Genomic DNA, 21183 nt, shown 5'->3' with positions numbered 1-21183 from the left:
TCCACCAACATATGACCATGAATTGTGTGATCCATCGTACTTGTTTGGTGATTCCAAGTTCCGTTTTAAGATTCCAACAGATCTATACATCAAAGGGAGATCTATAAAAATTAGATAGATGACATGGTGCAATTATTTTTGACCAAGTCCTGCTCACCTTCAGATAGTCTCAGACAACATGCATCAAGGATTCCTCTACATTAGTGCATATATGACAGTGAGGAAAAGCACCAAATATCTTACTGTACCTTTGGGAAGTTACAAGTTTCTTGTGCACTAGCAGCCACATGAAAACTCTGATCTTTTGGGGTCCTTGCCACTTCCATATTATATTCCAAACCTGATCGTTTGCCTCTTCTGGATGACATAAAGCTTGATAAGCAAGTCACGTGTTCTTTTTTACATTAATCTATCTTCTCCTAGATCTTCACATGGTAGATGCAAGGCCCTGATTTTTTGGACTATGTTGTCTTAGAGGTTGTCATTGAAGAGAGAAAAGTTCCATCCTTCACTCTCCATAACCACATTTTTCAGTTTCATTTCCAGGTTCAATTTAGCCCATTCTAATAATAGCTGCTGTAAGTGGTAGTTCATCCCTTAACCACGACTCTTTTCAGAGAAGTATCCAAGCACCATTTTCAGGTGAAAGAGCAATGTTTTGTTTGAATGTGTCCCACATCTTCCTTAAGTTTTTCTAAAAGGGTGTATCAATTGATGTTGAATTCATAGCCTGCAAGAGATTTTGTTGTCTTGCATATTTATGCTTTATGATTTCTGTCCGTAATGTTCCTTTTTCATTGACTAACCTCCATAGAAGCTTGAGGATGAAAGCATCATTCATAGTGCGCAATCTTCTAAATCCCAAACCTCCTACCTTCTTTGGGCTACATATGACCTCCCATTTGATAGCATGAATTTTTTTGCTTCCTCCTTTCTCACCCCAAATAAAGCTCATTTGCATCATTTTTTTTTTGAATTTTGAAATACATCTTGTCAAAGTTGAGTGTAAGACTTACAACTATTTTTGCTAGTGTAATCCTTCCGGCCAATGATAAGCACTTTGCTTTCCACCCCATTAGTTTGTTTCTAACTCTGTCAATTGCACCTTTGTATATTTCTTTTTCTTTTCAGCTATTGAAAAAGTAGGCTCTCAGATATCTCCCTATGCAAGGGACTTCTTTGAATCCACACTCGTTGGTTATCTCATCCTGTAAATTTCTATGGACATTTTTTGAGAAATAAATTGAGGTCTTTTCCGCATTTATAGTAAAGCCTGAAACTTTTTCAAATTCTTCCATGATCATTTTTATCTTCTTGATTTGGTCTACTGTGGCTTCCGCAAAGAGAAGAAGATCATCGACAAAAAGCAAATGGGAGATCAAAGGTCTCTATCTTCCTATCCTCATCGGATACCATTACCCTCCTTCAACTTGCTCTTCAATTAGATTTGAAAGTTTGTTCATAGCTATGACAAAAAGATAAAGAGAGAGAGTGTGTCCCCTTATCTTATATCCCTTGAAGGATCAAATTTTTTAGTTTTGCAGCCATTCCACAGAATTTTATATGACACGGTAGTAACATAACTGCTTTGGAAGTTCAAACTCCTGCAGGCTCTGTTTAACAAACTCCCAACTTCTCTATCATTTGCCTTTTTAAAGTCTATCTTAACGCAAGGAATCCTTTCTTCCATTTAATCTTTCTCATATCATGCACAATCTCCTTCGCGATTATTATGTTATCGTGGATGATTCTTCCCGTTATGAAACTAGATTGAAAAGGAAAAATTCTTTCCGGGAGCAATAGCTTAAGTGTTGCAACCATGATCTTTGTTAAATATTTGTAGATCATATTGCACAAGGCAATGGGATAGAACTGGTTGATGAATTTCGGGTTTTGTATCTTAGGTATCAAAGCAATCAAAGTTTGGTTTAGTCCTCTGATCATCTTCGCATTCTTCCAGATTTCCTTTATAAAAGAAAAAGCTGAATATTTTACTAGTCCCTAATTTTCGTTAAAAAAAGAAAGCTGGGAATCCATCTTTCCCAGGAGCCTACAAAGATCCTATAGTGAAAATAAAATATCTTACCTCTTCTTCGGTGAGCAGCTTTTCCAAGTCCTCCCTGATATGTTCTTCCAGCATCAGTACATTACTTGGATAATTTAAAAGCGGCCTATTATAATCATTTTGTGTATACAATTCTTTGAAAAAATTTTGTACCATCATCTTCAGTTTCTCTTGTTCTCCGCACCGAGATCCATCTCCTTTCCTCAGCTTCAGAATTTTATTTTTTCTTCTTCGTATGAAAGTTTTTGTGTGGTAAAATCTAGTGTTTCTGTCCCCTTTAACTAGCCACTACTGTCAGAATTTTTGGAGCCATAGTTCTTTTTGGTCTTACACCATTTCCAATTCTTGACTAAACTCCTTTTCCAATCTTTCAAAAAATTTGTTCCAGCCATAAGATGGAGCTACCTGGATTCCTTTTAGCTGGTTCACACTACAAGAAAAAGGCGTATTTGTAACAAAAAATATTGTTACAAAACGTCGAAATTTTGAAACAAAAGTTTTTTGTAACAAAAAAAGGGGTCCATTGCAGTAAGTCCCGTTACAAAAAGTTTTTGTAACGAAAAATGAAACTGTTACAATTCAAAATAATATTTTGTAACAAATTTTTCTGATACAAAAAACAAAAGTCATTACAAAATTGATAACAAATTTTGATCTTCAAAATATTTTTAGTGACAATATATTTTTTCCTATCATAAAATTTTGTTACAAAATATAACTTGATTTTGAAACATTTTTTTCCTTTAGTTACAAAATACTATTTATTTTGTAATAATTTTTTTAATACAAATTACACACATAATTTGCCAAATTATATTATTTTTTAATTAATTAATATATTAACTAATTTACTCAATAAGTCAACATTTATATAATATATAATAACATAGATAGTTCAAATATATTTCATTTAACTAAGATTGTTTTATAAATCTTTAACATATAAACTTTAAAGTACAAACTAACAAGATATATTGAAGAACCATAATGAACTAGATAGATACATAGGACAAAAAAAACAAGAAATTATAAATCTCCAAAATATAAACTACAAATTACAAACTCCGTTCATACAACTCCTTTCTCATGGAGAAACTTTTAATAAGTGTCACACCTGAAAAGACCACCAACAAAAAAAAATACTAACTTTAGTTAACAAATTTTGTTTCAATTTGTAGGTGATGCTTTTGTAGCAATGTGCACGACATAGACAATTTCAAATAAATGAGGAACATCATCATACCACTTCAAGATATGTATCCTCAGGAAATAGATTCATTATAAAGATCAAGCACTTAGATGCCGAAATATAACAGTGGGGTGAGCCTCAAGCATGAAATATTCTGCTCATCATTAATAGCAATATAAAGATCAATGACACAAATACTTACATGATCCTCAAAATCTAGGCTCCTTAAATTGATAGATAGATTTCTCATCAGCAGTAGCACCTAAACAGGGTATGATTTGGTAAGTACTTCTCTAACATAAATTTATAACTTCACATTTCTAATATCTGTCCAAAGTCAATATTTTAAAGCCTTTGTAGAAATAAAGTTTCAATATCTTAACTCCATTTAAGGAGTAGGAATTATTTTTTTGAAGCAAATAGAAATGGACTGTCAAAAGAAATGATTCATTGGACAGTAAGAACACCAGCAAATATACCGTCTCAATATCTATAGGACTAAAATTAAATTAAATTAAAACCAGAACATGGTAATCATAGCAGTGACAAAATAGAACGTGTAAATGGACCAAACCTAAGGGAAAGATCATACGAGTACCAAGATAACAGAATTAGAACTAGCAGCAGCTTCAACAGTCCCACAGCAACACTAGCATCAATATTCAACCTAATTGAAGCAGAAAATAGGATAATAGTAGAGTAAAAGTGGAAGTAGAACAAGTTTAAGAAAGCGAAGGACCTAAACCGAAATAGAGGCAGCAAAGATACCTCCATCAGTGACTCTAACAACAGCGTAGAGATCAATAGTGGTCACGGTGGCTTCTGACTAGCCCAGCACGACAATAGCAGCGGTGGTGGTCTCCATCATCCTCCTTCGCATCTCTCTCTGTTTTGTTCTGCTTCTCGACAGCGACTACGCGGAATAGCAATTAATATCTAGGACAGGATCAATAACAATATGATGTCAATTAATGCAATTCTAAAAAATTGTCTAGAAAATTTGAGCTTTACTTGGCAAAGAAACAAAAAAATTTACAACAACAAAAGATTTAGCTAAGTGATTTTTTAAGCAACACAACAACAAATTCAACTATTCAAGTATTAAACTCAACCCAATGATGTTATCCAGCAACAAAATTCAACTCAATGATGTTTAACAGCAACAAAAAAATTTGCTCAGGTTCAGCAATAATTCTAAAATACCAAATACTACAACAACAATAACAACAACAACCACCAGTCCACCATCATAAAATTCTAATTTCAAACCTTAAGACACACTGAAATTGACACTGAAAGTCTGAAAGAACTGGGTCGAAGGGAGCTCACCTGGGAAGTTGACACTGAAAGTCTGAAACAACTCAAGAGTAACAACTCAATCGATGGTATGAACATGTAAATAATTATTATTATTATTATGAATGAATTTTGTTGGGCATCAATCTAGCATCAACTAAATTAAGAACAAATTAAAAACAAAAACAAGTAATAATTTGAAGTTTCAATAATACTAAATTACTAATCAGAACAAGTAAAAAAAAACAAGTAACAAATCAGAACCATGGAAAAAAGATTAGACCGGGGTAGTGGCACTGGACTTGAATTGGGGCAAGACAATAGAAATTCCAGGGCTTTTGGGCGGTGACTGTGACGGCAACTATAACCACCACGGCGTAGCCACACAAGCAGCAATCCTAACAACCTCCGCGGTGGTTTTGGCAGCGGCAACATCTCCCCCAATACTTCCAACAACAGCTTACAACTCAATGATGGTCATGGCAGCAGCGAAGGACCCACTTCATCCTCTCTCGCTGTCCACCTTTCTCTTGCAAAGAACTCTCAGCAACGGCAGAGTCTCTAAGGCGGCGTGGTAGCGTCAAACCCCAGTGGCGGCGAATAGGTGAGAAAATGGTAACGGGAACGCTTCAATCCCTCTCATCTGTCGCACTTCTCCCTTTCTCTGTGTCATTCATTCTCTACCTCAATCTCCCGACATGGCGGCGGCTCAGCAGGAACGGTGCGACGGTGACGGCGACAGTCTGAGGCGACGGCGACGGAGCACGACACCAACGGCTTCGTGACACCAGTGGAGTTTGGCAGCTTCTCACGTCTCCCTCTCTGCAACAGTGTCACGCCCTTCTTCCTCTCCTGCTTCTCCATTCTTCGCGCTCTCTCTCTCTCTCTCTTCGGTACAACACGGCGGCGCGGTGGCAGTGATGACCACCGACACTGCCCTTCCTCTTCCTCCCTCGTTCTCTTCCCGCGGCTCCCCTCCCTCCTTTCCCTTTCTTTCCTTCTTTCTTTTCTGTCTTTTTCCCTTTTGATTTTTCCCCCTCTGTTTGGGGTTTCTAAAATAGAAGAAAGGGGAAGGGTAATATCAGTTGGAAAATGAAAAAAAACATTAAATTAGGGTTTTGTTGTGTAAAAAAAAATTAGGATTTGTATAAAAATATTAATAAGATAATAGGATTAAGTAATAATTCAAATTAAAAATTAATATTAAATGATTATCTTTGAAATATTATTTTATTATTAATTTAAAATTTATTTTTAAATAAATACTAATTTAACAAAAATTGATGATAATTAAATTAATTCTCTTTTATTTATAAAATAAGGTTACAAATTTATATATTAAAACTAAGGCATATAAAATATTCATTATTTTTCAATTATAAGAACTCAAAATAATAAATAGGATTTCACTCAATTTTTATATAAAAATCTCTAAAATATAGTCTTAAATAAATATAATATATCATAAATAATTTATTAATAACTTTTAAAAATTTAGGGGTCTTACACAAACTATCATTAATTTGACTTAAATATTTTAAATTTTTTAATATAAAATCTTAAATAAATATAATAAATCATAAATAACTTATTATGTTAATTCAAAGTCTTACATTTAGTATGTTGAAACAAAATTTTTTATTAGTTACAAAAAATTTTTGAATTTTGTGACAAATAAATAACTTGTTACAAAAATATTGTATTTTGTGACAAATTAATTTTTTGTTACAAAATATTTACAGCTTTTGAAACAAATAGATATTTTGTTATAAAACATTATAACATTTTGTAACAAAACAGCAATTCAATACGAAAGCCAACATAATTTGTAACAAAAGAAATCAAGTTGTTACAAAATATTGAAATGTTTTGTAACAATTTTTTTTATTGTTACAAAATAATCTTATTTTCTAACAATACAAAAAAACTATAATTTGTAACAATTTTAAATTTGATACAAATTTTTTATTACAAATGTTCCATTTTCTTGTAGTGTCATGAGTTTCCTTTTTCTCTTTATAACATCTCCAAAGATATCTTTGTTTCATTTTCATAGACAATGTGCCATATCCTCCAACGACTCTGGTAATTCTTCTTGGTTTTTTCATAACTCATTTAGAAATTCCTTGAAACTTGGATGTGTTTCCCACATTGCTTCAAAACGGAAAGGTTTTTCTCCTCCATCAACTCTTCTTGGGTTCAAAGTAGCAAGCAACGGATGATTATCAGAATGAATTCATGTGAGAACCTCTATTTTAGCCTCTGAAAACCTCATCTTCCAGTCAACATTGGCCAAAGCCCTATCAAGCTATTTAAAGGCTCTGTCCCTCTTATCCGTCACACCTCCTCTCTAAGTGAATCTGGACCACAGGAAGCCTAAATCAATCAACTTACAACTTTCTATTTATCGCAGAATCTTTTGCAAGCTCTCGCATCTGTCCTTGCACCACCCTTCTTTTCATATTCTTCCATTATGTCATTGAAGTCCCCTATTAGCATCTGTCCCTTATTCGCTATGTTGCGTAGATTTCTCTACAGTTCTCTTCTTCCTTGTTCTTGCAGACTACCATATACAATAGTTAACCACTAATCCTGCTCCTCTACAATTTTGATATTTAACAAAACATATTGCTTGTTTGATTCCAACACAGTAATACCAAGGTCATCACAATCCCACATGACCCAAATTCCTCCTGAAAAACTAACAGCTTCTTCAATGTAAGAATATTTGTACCCCAAAGCGCTGACGTTTCCTGAGCTCTACTTCTACTACACCTAGTCTCAAAGAGTAAAGCTATATCTATCTTATTCATTATTAAATTCTCTAAGTGTGCAAATTGTAGCTTTATTCGCAACACCTCTCACATTCCAAGCAAATATAATCATAGCAGAGGTAATAAAATTGAGAAGGGAAATTTTTTAACCAGTATGCCTTAAGCACAGTGCATGTCATCTTCCTGAGGAATAGTGGTCTGCATTTGAGCTGCTCCTTCATTCTCCATGACATCCACATTCTCCACATCTGCTTCGAAGAAAACATTGCTACTACGAGTTGTGACGAGTTTCCCGACCCAAATTCAGGGGGTCTTTCTTCACTTGGTTGCGGTTTTGGCTCTGGCGGAACCTCTTCTCTTTGCATGGGTGATGGGTGATTTCCACTCCACTGTCCTGATCAGCGTTGAAAATGGCACTTTCCACCCAATTTTTCTAGTGATGAGTTATGTTGATTTTGGTTTGATTTGATAAAGTTCTATATTTTTCCAATGTTTGAACCTGGGTTGGATCTGCTTGTGGTAGCTCAGGTTTGGGGCAGGTGTGTTCTGGTTGTGTCCATGGGTATTTGATGCATGAGAATCTTAAGTACTTTTCTTGGATATTTTTTAATAGAATTCACTGATTGTTGCTTGTTTATCATATGCTTTTATATAAAATTTTATAATACTTTGAGTCTTTTGTTTTGTGATTTGATAAGAAGAAAATGAAGGTAAAAATGGAATAAAGTACAAACAAAAAAACAACCAGAAAAGCATCCATCATGAGGCAGTGGGCTGGCATGTCACACGCCATAGAGGGGCGTTGCATGCCAGGCCAGGGAACCAGAGAAGAAAAGAGTGCATAACATGCTTGGTGTTGCACACCACACCTTAGGTGTTCTACACGCCCTTAAAACCATGCCTAAGATGCCTTGTTTGGGGGGCGTATGACACGCCAAGAAATCGGCGTTTCAAACGCCCAGTGAAAAACTTGGCGTGCAACACGCTAAGACACGGCGTTGCACGCTAGGCCAACTTTTCAGAGGATTTGATTCAAGACCATTCGAGCTAGAAACGAGCGTGCAACACACCAAGGAAGTGGCGTGTCACACGCCATAAGAAAGACACCTCCAGGGACGTTGCATGCACGGCGTGCGCCATTTTAAAATGCCTTCGACACGGGACTCGCACGTACGCATGCCTCAAGCGTACGCACAACACCTGGAAAAAAGGGTTCATGCGTACGCATGCCACATGCGTATACGCAAGATATGAAAAATTGAAGATTTATGCGTACGCATGCTGTATGCGTTCACGCAAAAGCTGGAAGAATGAGGACTCATGCGTACACATGCTGCATACGTACATGCGATTGAGGATTTTCGTTAGGGCATGCTTACGCGGGCTTCATGCGTATGCATGACACAGTTAACAGTGGGCTTGCAGCATGCCACAAAAGAACAAACGTGTGAGTTCAACATGCCTTCGTTGGTTCAATGAAGACCCATCTTTAGCAATTTGAATGGGCGTGTAACGCCATATGTTGGGTGTGTCGCACGCCATTGTTCACCTCCAAAAACCTTGTTTAAAGTGAGTGGCGTGCCGCAAGCCAAGATCCGGCGTTGCGCGCTGGGCCAAGTTTCCAAAATGTTGTTTTAAAGACCCATATTTTAAGTTCCAAGGACCAAGAGAATGGGCGTTTAACACCACACATGGCATGTAACACGCCAATGGAAAAAGTTGGGCATGTCACGCGCCCAAGAGTGGCCTTTCACGCAAACATAGATGAACCCAGGAAAGCGTGTTACTCCTTTATGCAAAGCGTGGCAGTGCATAGGAAAAGTGTGGCATTAACATGAAAAAAAGTGTCACTTGACCCAATATTCACAATTAATCCTTTTTGCCATTCCGAAAAAATGTGTCACTTGATCCAATATTCACAATTAATCCTTTTTGCCATTCCAAGTCCATTCTGAATGACGGTGGCATACAGCTCAGCAACAGTGATGCGAACGGCTTATATCTAGCGGTGATTCTGACCACAATGACAATGACGACGACCTAGTGGCGGAGCACGATGATGGCGGCGATAGCTCCAACAACGATGAAGGCAGCCTCTCATGGGGTGTGTGAGTGTGAGTTAAGGGTGGCAGCTGAATGATAGTGAGGAAGAGTGTGTGAGTGTGTTAGGATTAGGGTAAAATTAAAGTTAGGTTAAAGTATGGTAAAATTAGGGATTTTAGGGTTTGAGTAGTGTAGAAATTTTAATAAAACTAGAGAGTAGAGTAATAATTTAAAAACAAATATAATTATTTTTGAGAATACTATAAACTCATTAATTAGTTTCAAGTAGCTACTTTACTTTAAAAATTAGAGATAATCTAATAAATTTTCTTTTAGTTCATAAAATTAAAGTATTCAATTCCAAATCTCAATTATTCAAATTAAACTAACAAATCCTCATTATTTTTCAATTACTAAAACTTAAATTTTAAATAAAAAATACTTTATTATCATAAAAATTATATAAATCCTAATTTATTTTAAACTCAAAGTCTCGTAACTTTGATTTAATTATTTTTGTAAATAATTTTTCAAAAATAAAATCATAAATAAATATAATAAATTTCAAATAATTTATTATTTAATTTTTAAAAATCTGAAGTTTTACGTAATTATCTTATAATAAATTTGTTATGGCTTATTTATCTAATACGCTATTAAAAATTTAATTAAAAATAATTAAAAAATCAATTTATTCAACTAAAATAATTTTAAAAGACTCTTAGAAAATAAAAATTTCTAGGTACTATAATTTTCAATCTAAATTTTTTGGGACCAACTACTCTAAATTAAATGAATAGATAATAAAGGATTCCTCAATCATAAAAGTCAGAAAGAAAATCCAAGTTCCAACAAGCATATTTACACCACAATAGAAGGGAGATACACACCCACCTCATCATTGACCCATTCACATAACAGTTCGCATATATATATATATATATATATATATATATATATATATATATATATATATATATATATATATATATATATATAGTTCGACATAAATTATTATTAACTTGGTACGTCTCAACACTCTCTAGTTCTCAACCACAACTTACATTTATCATTATTTCCAACCAGCTTAACAACAGACTTGGAAAAATCTTGGAAATCAAAATTTGATTTTTTTTATATATTATTCCGTGCCGATTGCCGAAACGAGACACAAATACAATTCTAAACCGCATAATCCATATCAGAAACCATGCATTCTGCCGCTCCAAAGGACATAAAATACTTAAACCTAGGACGGCAACTTACAGAATCTCTCACCCTTTGGCAACAACCAGAAAATGATATTTTGACTTGTGTATGTTGACAGACAATTTCGCCTATTCATGCAAGAAAAAGTGAAAACCTATACAACATTTTGGCCTAACATTTTTTGCTTTGCTCTTTTCGTCCCTACATCAAAATATAAGTTACTTTTTATTGATTCTTAAAAAAAGAATTTTAAAAAAATAGCGTAAGTAATATTTAACAATAGAAACATAATAATGCATGTCATATCGTGCTCCAGCTCTCTAGTAACTTATAAATACCTCTTAAGATCCCACAAAGTTCTTGTCCTTAGAACCAAATAAAAAATCAACAGCCAGTCAGCCACATATCATGTCAATGCACTGTCTACTACATTCCGTCACTTTCACAACACTGCTCATGGCAATAGCCACAGCCATAACCACCGTCCGCGCCACCGTCACTGCTTCTTCTTCACCCATCAAAGGTTCATACTGGTTTGATCAAGAAACATTTCCAGTTTCCGCCATAAACACAACCTATCTCAGACACATCTTCTACGCGTTCCTCTTACCCAGCAACACGACCTACACCCTCGAAATCACCGCTTCCAACGCCACCAGCCTCTTGAAATTCACCACCACCCTCCGCTCCAAGTACCCTCCCGTCAAAACCTTAGTCTCCATCGGCGGCGCCGCCAGTGACGCTGCTCTCTTCGCTCGCATCGCCGGAAACGCAGATGCGCGAGCCGCCTTTATTGGCTCCTCCATAGTCGTCGCGCGCCGTTTCGGCTTTGACGGCCTCGACCTCGACTGGGAGTTCCCGCGCACTGCGGTGGAGATGAGCGACCTCGCCGTCCTCCTCCGACAGTGGCGTATTGCGATCCTCGCCGAGTCAGAGCTTACCGGCCGTCCGCCGCTTCTCCTAACAGCCGCCGTCTACTTCGCCAGTGACTTCATCCTCGCCGCCGGTCCGGCGCCGTCGTACCCGGTGATCGCTATGAATAAGACCCTTGACTTTATCAACGTCATGAGCTACGACCTCCACGGAGCGTGGAACAACGATACCGGAGCTCCAGCAGCGTTATTCGACCCGAAAGGGAATGTAAATGTTGTTTACGGGCTTCGGTCATGGGTTCGGGCTGGGATCTGCCCGAAGAAGGTGGTTATGGGTTTACCCCTTTATGGGAAGAAGTGGACCCTACTTGACCCGAATGTGACTGAAATTGGAGCAGCAGCTATTGGGATAAAACCCGAATCCGGTGGGGATGTGCCTTATTTTCAGATTGAGGTGTTTAATAAGGAAAGTGATGCCACCGTCGTGTACGATCCAGATACGGTGTCGGCGTATTCGTACGCGGGAACGTCATGGGTCGGGTACGATGACCCAATGACAGTGACCGTGAAGATTGGGTTTGCTCAGGCTCTGGGACTTCGTGGATATTTCTTCTGGGTTGCTGGCTTTGATCGTGATTGGAAGATTATTGAGCAAGGTATATACTGTGTTGCAAATTAAAGTGAAAAAAAAAAAGACAAACTTGAAAACCAACACAACGGCAAATTAATTTTAGAAGGATGCTTAATATTATTAGAATTTATTATTTTTGTTTAGTCATTAATATTTAAAAGTATAAAATAAAATATAATAATTAAATTATAATTAAAAATAACAAAAAAATAATAAATTTTGAAAATTTTTTAATATTTTTTAATTTTAAAACAATAACATCGACAAAAGAAATACCAATACCAATAATAAATAAATAACATTATTTAACTAATAGTTTTATTAGTAAATTATTTTGAAATGAAAGAAATATTGTGTTGATAAATTAAAGTTGAGTAATACGTCAAATTAGTCGTTAAGAATTTTTTTAATATGATAATTTAGTCTCAAAAAATTTAATTTCAAAAATCAGTCCCTAACAATTATTTTTGTTATACAATGCACATCCGACGTTAATTTTGTTGTCAATTAGTAAGGACAATTTTTTTTTTTTTTGTCAAAGGACAATTTTCAATTTTGTTATGTAAACCGTTAAGTCGCCACATGATTATTGAGTGTCACGTGACAAATTAGTCCCTTGCTGCACCACAAAAAAACTACATATATTTATTTATATGATAAATTATTAAAATTGCCTCTAATTTTTTAATACACTGACAAAATTATACTCATTTTTTATAACGTAAAAAAATATTCTCAAAATATTATAAAATACAACAAAAATAACTAAAAAAACATTATTTTTTATAAATAATTTTTATATTTGATAAATCGTTTATTAAAAAAAATTATATTATTTGATCTATAACTTATTGACTACTTTTAGTTATTGTTTAATCAAAATAAATTTTAAAGATTGATTTGGTAATTAATTTTTTAAAAGATTAAAGTATTTGATTAAAATTTTTAAAAATTTTAAAGTTGGTTTAAGGTATTATTACATTAACTTTGAAAGTCACATTTAAAAAAAAATCCCAAAACTAAACTCTTTTTCTTTGCATTTGATTCATGTATGTTAAGTTTAAATTAAAACCATCAAAAGCAATAAAAAAAGGTTGATCTTTCTTTTCCTGTTGGGAAGTGATTTTATTTCTTGTTATCCTTACCTCAAATCATACAACAAAATAAGGGTGCATAACAGGTACACAATAGTGTGAATATGAAAGTTGTTATTGTATAGTATACAATATTTTATATCTTTTAAACCAATTTCTCTGATTAATGGAAAAGTATTGAAAATATTCCCCTTGGGTTTTGATTTATAAATATTTTTAATGTGTTCTACTTTTTAAATTCAAAAAGTTTCACTCCCCTCTTCTGTTAGATGCTAAAATAATATTTTTCTCTCTTTTATTTTATAAATATAAATTTTCTTCCCTTCTAACTTTTAAAAAACTTTCTCTTTAATCCATTTTAAATTTTTTGTGTTAACTAATGTTAACTTTATCCATTTTTTAAGAAAAAATAAATTATTTTTTAAAAAAATACCCATTAATAAAAATTTTATCTTTTATCATTAAATTTTGTTTACTAAAATATACTTTAATAAATTATTCTTTTATTGATTAAATTGTATTTTTATCAAAATATTTTAAAAAAAATTAATAATTAAATTATTTTTTTCTAAGATACCTACCCTTCAATAACTTTTTAATAATTAAAGTGTTATTTTACTAAAATTTTTGTTAACAATTATTTTTATATTTTTTATTAATTTTTTGTTATCAATATATATTATTTTAACATTAAATAAAAAAATCTTACCACAATTAATATGTATAACAATTAATATATATTGATATTGAAAAATAATCTTACTAAAATTTTTTATTTAATTTAAAATAATATACATAGATATTGAAAAATTAATAGTAAAATATAAAAAAATTGTTAACGAAAATTTTGGTAAAATTATGATTTAATAATTAAAAAATTATTGAAGGTTATTTTAAAAAAAATAATATAATTATTAAATTTTTTTAAAAATACAATTTAATCAATAATAAAAGAATAATTTATTAAAAGATAAAAAATAAAAATTTTTCTAATGGATATTTTTTTAAAAAATAATTTTTTTCTTAAAAATGGATAAAATTAATATTAGTTAATACAAAAAGTTTAAAATGGATTAAAGACGAAGTTTTTTAAAAGTTAGAAGAGAGGAGAATGTACATTTATAAAATAGAGGAGAGGAGAGTATCATTTTAGTATCTCACAGAGGAGGGGAGTGGAATTTTCTCTTTTAAATTTTATGAATAAGAAAGAGAACTTCCAAAATAATAATAAACTTTTGTTTTTAATTTTTATTTCATAAAATTTTAATAACAGAAAATATAAAACATAAAAATAAAAGATAAACTACCAAAATGATTTCTAATTTCTGAACACGTTCACAAAAAATATCTCTCACTTTTATTAATAAGTGACAAATGACTACTCAAATATTTAAAGTATATGATAGCACGAATTAGCAGTAAATAGCAAAATTTAAATTTAGTAACTACTAAACCTAAAGAACTAAAAAATGTTAGGTAAATAAATTAATTTTTATAGCCAAATTTAACCAAGTTTTTTTTCTTCTTATTTTTATGTGTTTCTTCTTTTTTCAATTGATTTTTATTATGCCAATAAATTATTGGATCAGCTTGATTAAATTTAATTATCAAAATAATTTTGTCACGTAGCATAACTTAGAAAAAAAATAGAAAATAAGACCAAAATATATATTTTAAAAATAGCAAAATTTGTTTAAGCCAAATTTTTATATGAATAACATTTATGGTGCTTTTTTATCCCCTTAAGACGATAATGCATTTACTTATCTGTACTGCGAAAGCTAACGAACGTAATACATACTTTTTGGTAATGGTGCTTTTTTATTCCCTTAAGACATCATATCATCATGTCATTATGATTAGCTATAGCCACCAAAGCAGAGCAGTCGGCTTTACTTATTTATAACAATAATTAGGGTTTGACTGGCGGAGATGCTCAAGTGACTTTTCACTTTAGTAATTTGTTTAACAAGGTATAATACGAGTATCTTGTAACGGATAATTATATTAATCAAACAATTGTAATTCATACTGATATTTAAAGAAATAATATTGGTAATCGTAAATTATATTGCATGCTTTTATTACAATTATTAAAATTATTTTTTCACTAATCTATTTTTAATTATTATTATTATTAGTGGCACTACCAGAACGGCCTCCTGTCGAGGTGATATTGTTTTGCGGCAATCGTGAACAACGAACTAATGGTGTATATAACCACAACTAAACCAAATATTGCAATAGATATTTTGAACAATGAATTAATAATGTGGTTTGATTGCTTGATTTGCAACATGCTTTAAGAATTATGGGATTCTTTTATGTTGTTGAATATGATCCGACTTTTTTGGGGTTTGCTTGAATGTTTATCTTGTTATACCCAATTTTCTAATTTGTTGTGATGATTTTCTTTTGCTGTGTTGTAGCTATAGTTGTATGTCTCATTTAGTAATATTCAACATGTCTTTTAAAATTCTATTTGACCTAGATTGGATAGATATTACCGTATTTTCTGTTATTTCTGTAATTGATAACGATTATGCTTAAACTTTTCGTAGACAACATAGGTTGTGTAGAGATCAGGAGGATGAGGATAGATATGAGATTGTGGTTGCTGATCCCAAGGAGAGAATTATTTTTTCCCGACTTGACAAGTCGGAATGTCATTCCATTTACATGTATGAGTACTTTTTTACTAAGCTGGGGTGAATCTCCATGTTTCTTATTTTGAATCTAAAATTCTCCATCTTTGTAAAGTTACTCCTTCTCAACTCCATCCTAATTCTTGGGTTTTTTGAAAATTTATCAGCTAATAAGTCGAGAACTCGACCTACCTTTATTCTCCAAAGTTTTCTTTTATCTTTTTCAACTCATCAAACCATCCAGTTCCAAAAATAGGGCTGGATTTTCTTCTGAGTTGTTCAATGAAGGAAGGGTTTTTTTTTCTATTTTTAACGATTTCTTTCTATGATTTCAAAAATTATTTTTTTAAGATCCGATCGGTTGAGGGTATCCAATCTTTCTTTCTGAATGAGAGAGACAAAGCCCTTTTTAGCCTTTATTGGGAGGAGTTTTCCACAATTATAAAATACAACTTAGAGGATTTAGATGATGTAGAGGAGTGTATAGTCACCCTGTTTCAAGAGTGTTTAGGTCGAGCTCCTACCCTTGATACCAAAAACTTTCTGGTAGAAAATCCGAGCAACATGCGTACTGAGCTAGGTAGTACTTTCTTTGCATTTTGTAGATACATTTTTGTTGATATTTATTATGCTTATGTAATCCGACATTGATACTTGGTTTTGCAACAAGGATGACTAGTGGGTTGAATTCTCTGAAAACCCTATGCCAAGTCAAAAGGAATGTTGTTTCCTGAGTTATTCAATTGAAAGAGGCTGGTAAGTCAGGTGACCTCTCCTCTCTCTCCAAGTCACACTTAGGTCCTTCTTTCTTAATTAAGACTCTTTCTGATCCTACTCCTCCTTGTAAAACCTGGTTAATTAATGGCTAATTAACCCATAAATGAGAATTTATTCCAGAAAGCCCTAAATGTTATTTTTATGGCTAAATGTGATAGAGGAGGTTGAGACGAGAATTTCGGTACCAATTTTATAGAATTCGGACCAAGATTTGACCGAACGGGCCAAACCGGGCCAACCGGACCCAAAGTGGGCCCTTGGCCCAACATAACTAAACCAAAACCCTAGTTTTCAGCACTCTCTCTCTCCTCACTTATCACTCAAAAAACGCTGAAATGGAGGTCATGGAGGGGAGAACTCTCTCTCAAGTTCTTTCTCTCACTTGATCTTCAAATCACCATAACTTTTGATCTAGAGCTCCGATTGCCGCACCGTTTGCGGCCACACGTTCACCGCGGAGAGCTCTACAAAACTCATACAATCAATCTTGAGGTAAACCACGTTTTGCTCTTCGAATTTCCAGCCTTGTTTTCGAGTTTCATGAGCAAAAATATTGAGATTTTGGGCTCTTTGATGTTATAGGACCCAACTCTCTTGAAGGAGAAGGTTAATCTTATCTCCTTAGACCTTGGGTGTGGTAAGATTCTCAACCCTAGTGTAAGTTGTTGTTCTATGATGTTTGGGTATTGAGATGTTGTGTATGGGTATGATGATTATGGCTTAGGTTGTGTATGTGTGAATGTTGAAGCTTGATTGGTGATATTGAAAAGCTTGAAAAGGGATTTGGTAGTAAAAATCTGTTCTTAGAGGTGTTGAGACCTTGAGAGCTTGTGGATAAGTGATTTGGAAGTGCTCCGGTTGAGCTTGGAAAATCGGCTAAGGTATGGTTTCGGTTTCCCGTATCTAATATGTAATGTGGTAGGAAATACTTAGGCTAGAGGCCCTAAGATAGGCATTGAATTGTTGATGATGTTGAATGGTTGATATATATAATGTGGTCATATATGTGATGATGATTATTGATGCCTTGATGGTATGATGTATGAGAAATATGCATGTTGTGATATATGCTTGATGATTGGTTATGGTTGAATTGTGGGTTGAACCATGTTGATGGTGAATATGATATTGATTATGTATAATGATGGTTAATTGGAATTGGTGTTGTTGAAAATTGGCATGAGGAAGAGTATATGATATATCAATGTGTTTGGGTTTGAGCCACTTGGGTGAAGTGGGCTAAAATGATGGGATAATGATTTTGGTGAATTATGGTAAAGTGTCAATGTGTGAGTTGAGGAGGCTTGATGTTGAATTTGATATATATTGATTGATTTCAAAGGAAAGGGGATGAAATTGGCATGTTTTGATTGGTTTTGAAAAGAGTTGAAAATGGCTTGTTTTGAAAATGGCACTTTGTGGTTTTTATGAAAAACATGGTTTTTGGGCATACTTTGATGGGACATAACTTAGACTACGGATCTTCGTTTTGTGCCAAATCTGTTTAGAAATGAAATTGGATCCGGGATGTCCATGCCGTTTGAAGAACGGGTGAAAAATGTTTTAAAACGAGAAAGTTATGTCCGTCGGAAGATTGGGTTTGAATCTGTGAATTCTACAGCTTTTAACTTAGAAAATTTTTAGCAGAATGACCCCCCGCGCGTAGGCGCACTTGGCGCGTACACGCCGGTCTTCCGGGAAGCGCCATCCACGCGTGCACGTGATGTGCGTGGGCGCGCCGATGTGCTGCACCCAATGCCCAGCCATTTTCCAGAGAGTTGTGCCAGAACTGTGCGAGTTTTGTGCCTGGGGCACGAGAGCACCCACGCGTACGCGTGGTTGACGCGTGCGCGTCGATTGGCTGATTTTCAATCCACGCGTTAGCGTGCATGACGCATACGCGTCGATGAGTTTTGTGGTCATCCACGCGTGGGCGTGGAGTGCGCGTACGCGTGGCCCTGTTTTCATCCCAAAGTTGATTTTTGAGTTTTAAAAGCCAAATTTCATACTTCTAAGCCTCTGATCTCACCACTTATGTCTTAAATCATTAAGATATGCCTAGCAATGGGAAAAGGAGCTAGGGGATGTGGTAACTTGCGAGTGAAGCAAGGAAAAATGAATGATCAATGTGGATCAAAGATGATTATGTGAGAGGCGGAGGATGGTGGTGGAAGTGCTTGTTATGCCATGGGCCGAAGGGCCGTAATTGTTAATGAAAAGGCTGGTTATGGATTTAACCGTGAGCCGAATGGCTGGTTATGGATTTAACCGTGAGCCGGATGGCTAGATTATTGCCGTATTATGACAGAGCCATGATTATGGCTAGTATAAATGCATATATGCTGTTGAATGAATTGTGTATGTTGCACTTCCACTGTTGGAGATGAGAGTTTCCCTGGGAGGAAGCAGTGGCTAGCCACCACGTGCTCCAGGTTGAGACTCGAAGCTCTTTTGACCCTATGTCATAAGTGTGGCCGGGCACTGTGAAAGACCCGGATGAGCTCGCCCCCGTAAATATTCACCAGTGAAGGTGATGGATATAGATCATGATTATGATCAAGTTTATGATGAGTATAACTCGAGTTGGGGATGCGTGACAGAGGGACAGTCCAATGGTTAGCTACCAGGACTTGTCGGGTTAGCTCTATAACCGACAGATGATATCATCAGCCACTAGGGACAGGCATTCATCATATGCATACTATATGAATTGTTTGAGATTGCCTATTTGACTGCATATTACTTGCTAATTGTCTAAATGACTTATTTGTTCCTATTTGTATATTCCTTGTTTGATATAACTGTGTTTGCTACATTATACTTCTGCTGGTGGTTGGGAGGTGTGAAGGAATTGGAAAGGGAAGTATTAGTTAGACTGAAGAATCTTTAGTCAGATGCCCTTTATGGTTTAGCTTGTTTATAAGCTTTTAAATTATCTGGAGGAAGTTCTAGGATTGCCTTCGGCTTTCCTCTATTATTATGTATTATATATGTGGAAGCTGTTACCATGCTGGGGACCTCTGGTTCTCACCCATGCGGATTTTGTGGTTTTCAGATGCAGGACGTGAGGTTTCTCGCTGAGGCCTACTGGAGACTTCTGGATTAGCGAAGATCCTTTGTTCTTGGGGACTCTGTTTAGTTTATATGTTTTGCTTAGATACTTTTATCTCCATTAAATAATACAAATTGTGATGACTCCTCTTATGGGAGATTTTGGAGAATAGGTTTCTGTATTTGTGTCCCTTTGGGTTTCCTTTGGGGTTTTCCTTATTTTATCATATGTATATATTGCTATGCTCGGACCGGTTATCTTCGCGGACGGATCTTGAGTCTTGATATTCCTATTTTTGACACTCCTTTGTATATATATATATATATATCTCGCGTTGGTTATTCTTGTTCGTTACGTTATCGATCGGAGTATTGCGCTTTTGAGTTGCGATTTTTTTGTTTACCCCTTTTTCTACAAAGGCTCCTAGTTATAATCAATCATTCATACTACTATACGTACTAAATTTTTTATTTTAGAGGTCGTAATACCTTGCCATCTCTAAATTATGACTTAAGCATAAGACTCTGTATGGTAGGGTGTTACATTATGGTATCAGAACAGTTCGTTCCTGTAGAGCCTGAGGGATGGACTGACTATGCTTCTGTGCATTCTCTGTATGTGTGTTATGTGCTATTAGTATATCTGCTTGATATAATTGGCATAAACGTTCATGAGCATGCATTTGGGACTTTGAAGCACTAGACTTCCGATATTGAGACTAATCAACTTAATATCGATTGTTGGGTGTGTATAGGGACCAGATGACGCCTCGTGGACGCGGTAGAGGTAGTGTGAAAGGTCGTACGAATGCTCGTGCGCTGGAACATGACCCTAATGACCCGGTGAACTTTATGACTGCGTTGGAGAATATGGCTGCTGCTATGCAAGCCACTGCTGAGGCTCTTGGTCAACAGATGAACAACCATGGTAACGATGGAGGTGGAGTTCAGGGCCCGATGACACTGACAAACTTTTTGAAGGTTAATCCACCTAAGTTCAAGGGAACTACTAGCCCGACTGAGGCTGATACATGGTTTCAGGCTATAGAGCGAGCACTGCAAGCGCAAGTGGTGCCTGAAGGACAGTGTGTCGAGTTTGCTACCTATATGCTCACCGGTGAAGCGTCGCATTGGTGGCAAGGTATCCGACGTCTTCTGCAACAGGGTGATGACTATATCACTTGGAATGTCTTCCAAGAGGAGTTCTATAAGAAGTACTTTCCGACTTCTGCTAGGACGGCCAAGGAGCTTGAATTGTTACAGCTGAAGCAGGGTACCATGTCCGTATCAGAGTATACTGACAAGTTTGAGGAGCTGTTCAGGTTCTCTCGTATGTGTCAAGGGACTCCGGTGTAATATGAGGAATGGAAGTGTGTTAAGTATGAAGGAGGACTCCGGAGTGATATCTTTAGTTCAGTGGGACCAATGGAGATCAGGACTTTTTCCGAATTGGTGAACAAGTGTAGGGTTGCCGAAGAGTGTGTGAAAAGGGTAACCGCTGGGAAAGGAAGTCACAAAGGATCATTTCCACAGAACC

At 35.1% G+C, this 21183-nt stretch overlaps 1 protein-coding gene and 1 long non-coding RNA gene across 7 annotated transcripts; one reads left to right on the top strand and one right to left on the bottom strand.

Annotated features, from left to right (window-relative positions):
• Positions 1–2956: 2956 nt before the first annotated feature.
• On the bottom strand, positions 2957–5597 carry LOC112790147 (uncharacterized). 6 transcript variants are annotated; one of them, XR_003196524.3, is made up of 5 exons: positions 4834–5597; positions 4023–4190; positions 3829–3921; positions 3457–3516; positions 2957–3179 (listed from the first exon to the last, which is right to left on the bottom strand). It is a non-coding gene; the product is annotated as an uncharacterized lncRNA (long non-coding RNA). The 6 variants fall into 6 exon arrangements; XR_011879713.1 differs by having other exon boundaries at positions 4815–5595; XR_003196525.3 differs by having other exon boundaries at positions 3853–3921; positions 4815–5595.
• Positions 5598–10429: 4832 nt separating this feature from the next.
• On the top strand, positions 10430–19912 carry LOC112790146 (nod factor hydrolase protein 1-like). The gene is made up of 2 exons (XM_072232715.1): positions 10430–12104; positions 19651–19912. Exons 1-2 carry the CDS (start codon positions 10985–10987, stop codon positions 19674–19676), a joined length of 1146 nt encoding a protein of 381 aa, XP_072088816.1. The 5' UTR covers positions 10430–10984; the 3' UTR covers positions 19677–19912.
• Positions 19913–21183: the final 1271 nt, after the last annotated feature.

This window comes from Arachis hypogaea, chromosome 3 (genome assembly GCF_003086295.3).
Source record: "Arachis hypogaea cultivar Tifrunner chromosome 3, arahy.Tifrunner.gnm2.J5K5, whole genome shotgun sequence".
In the NCBI taxonomy this organism is placed as follows: Eukaryota; Viridiplantae; Streptophyta; class Magnoliopsida; order Fabales; family Fabaceae; genus Arachis; species Arachis hypogaea.
Note: the sequence above shows the minus strand (reverse complement) of the source record. Positions and strands in the feature narration are given on the sequence as shown.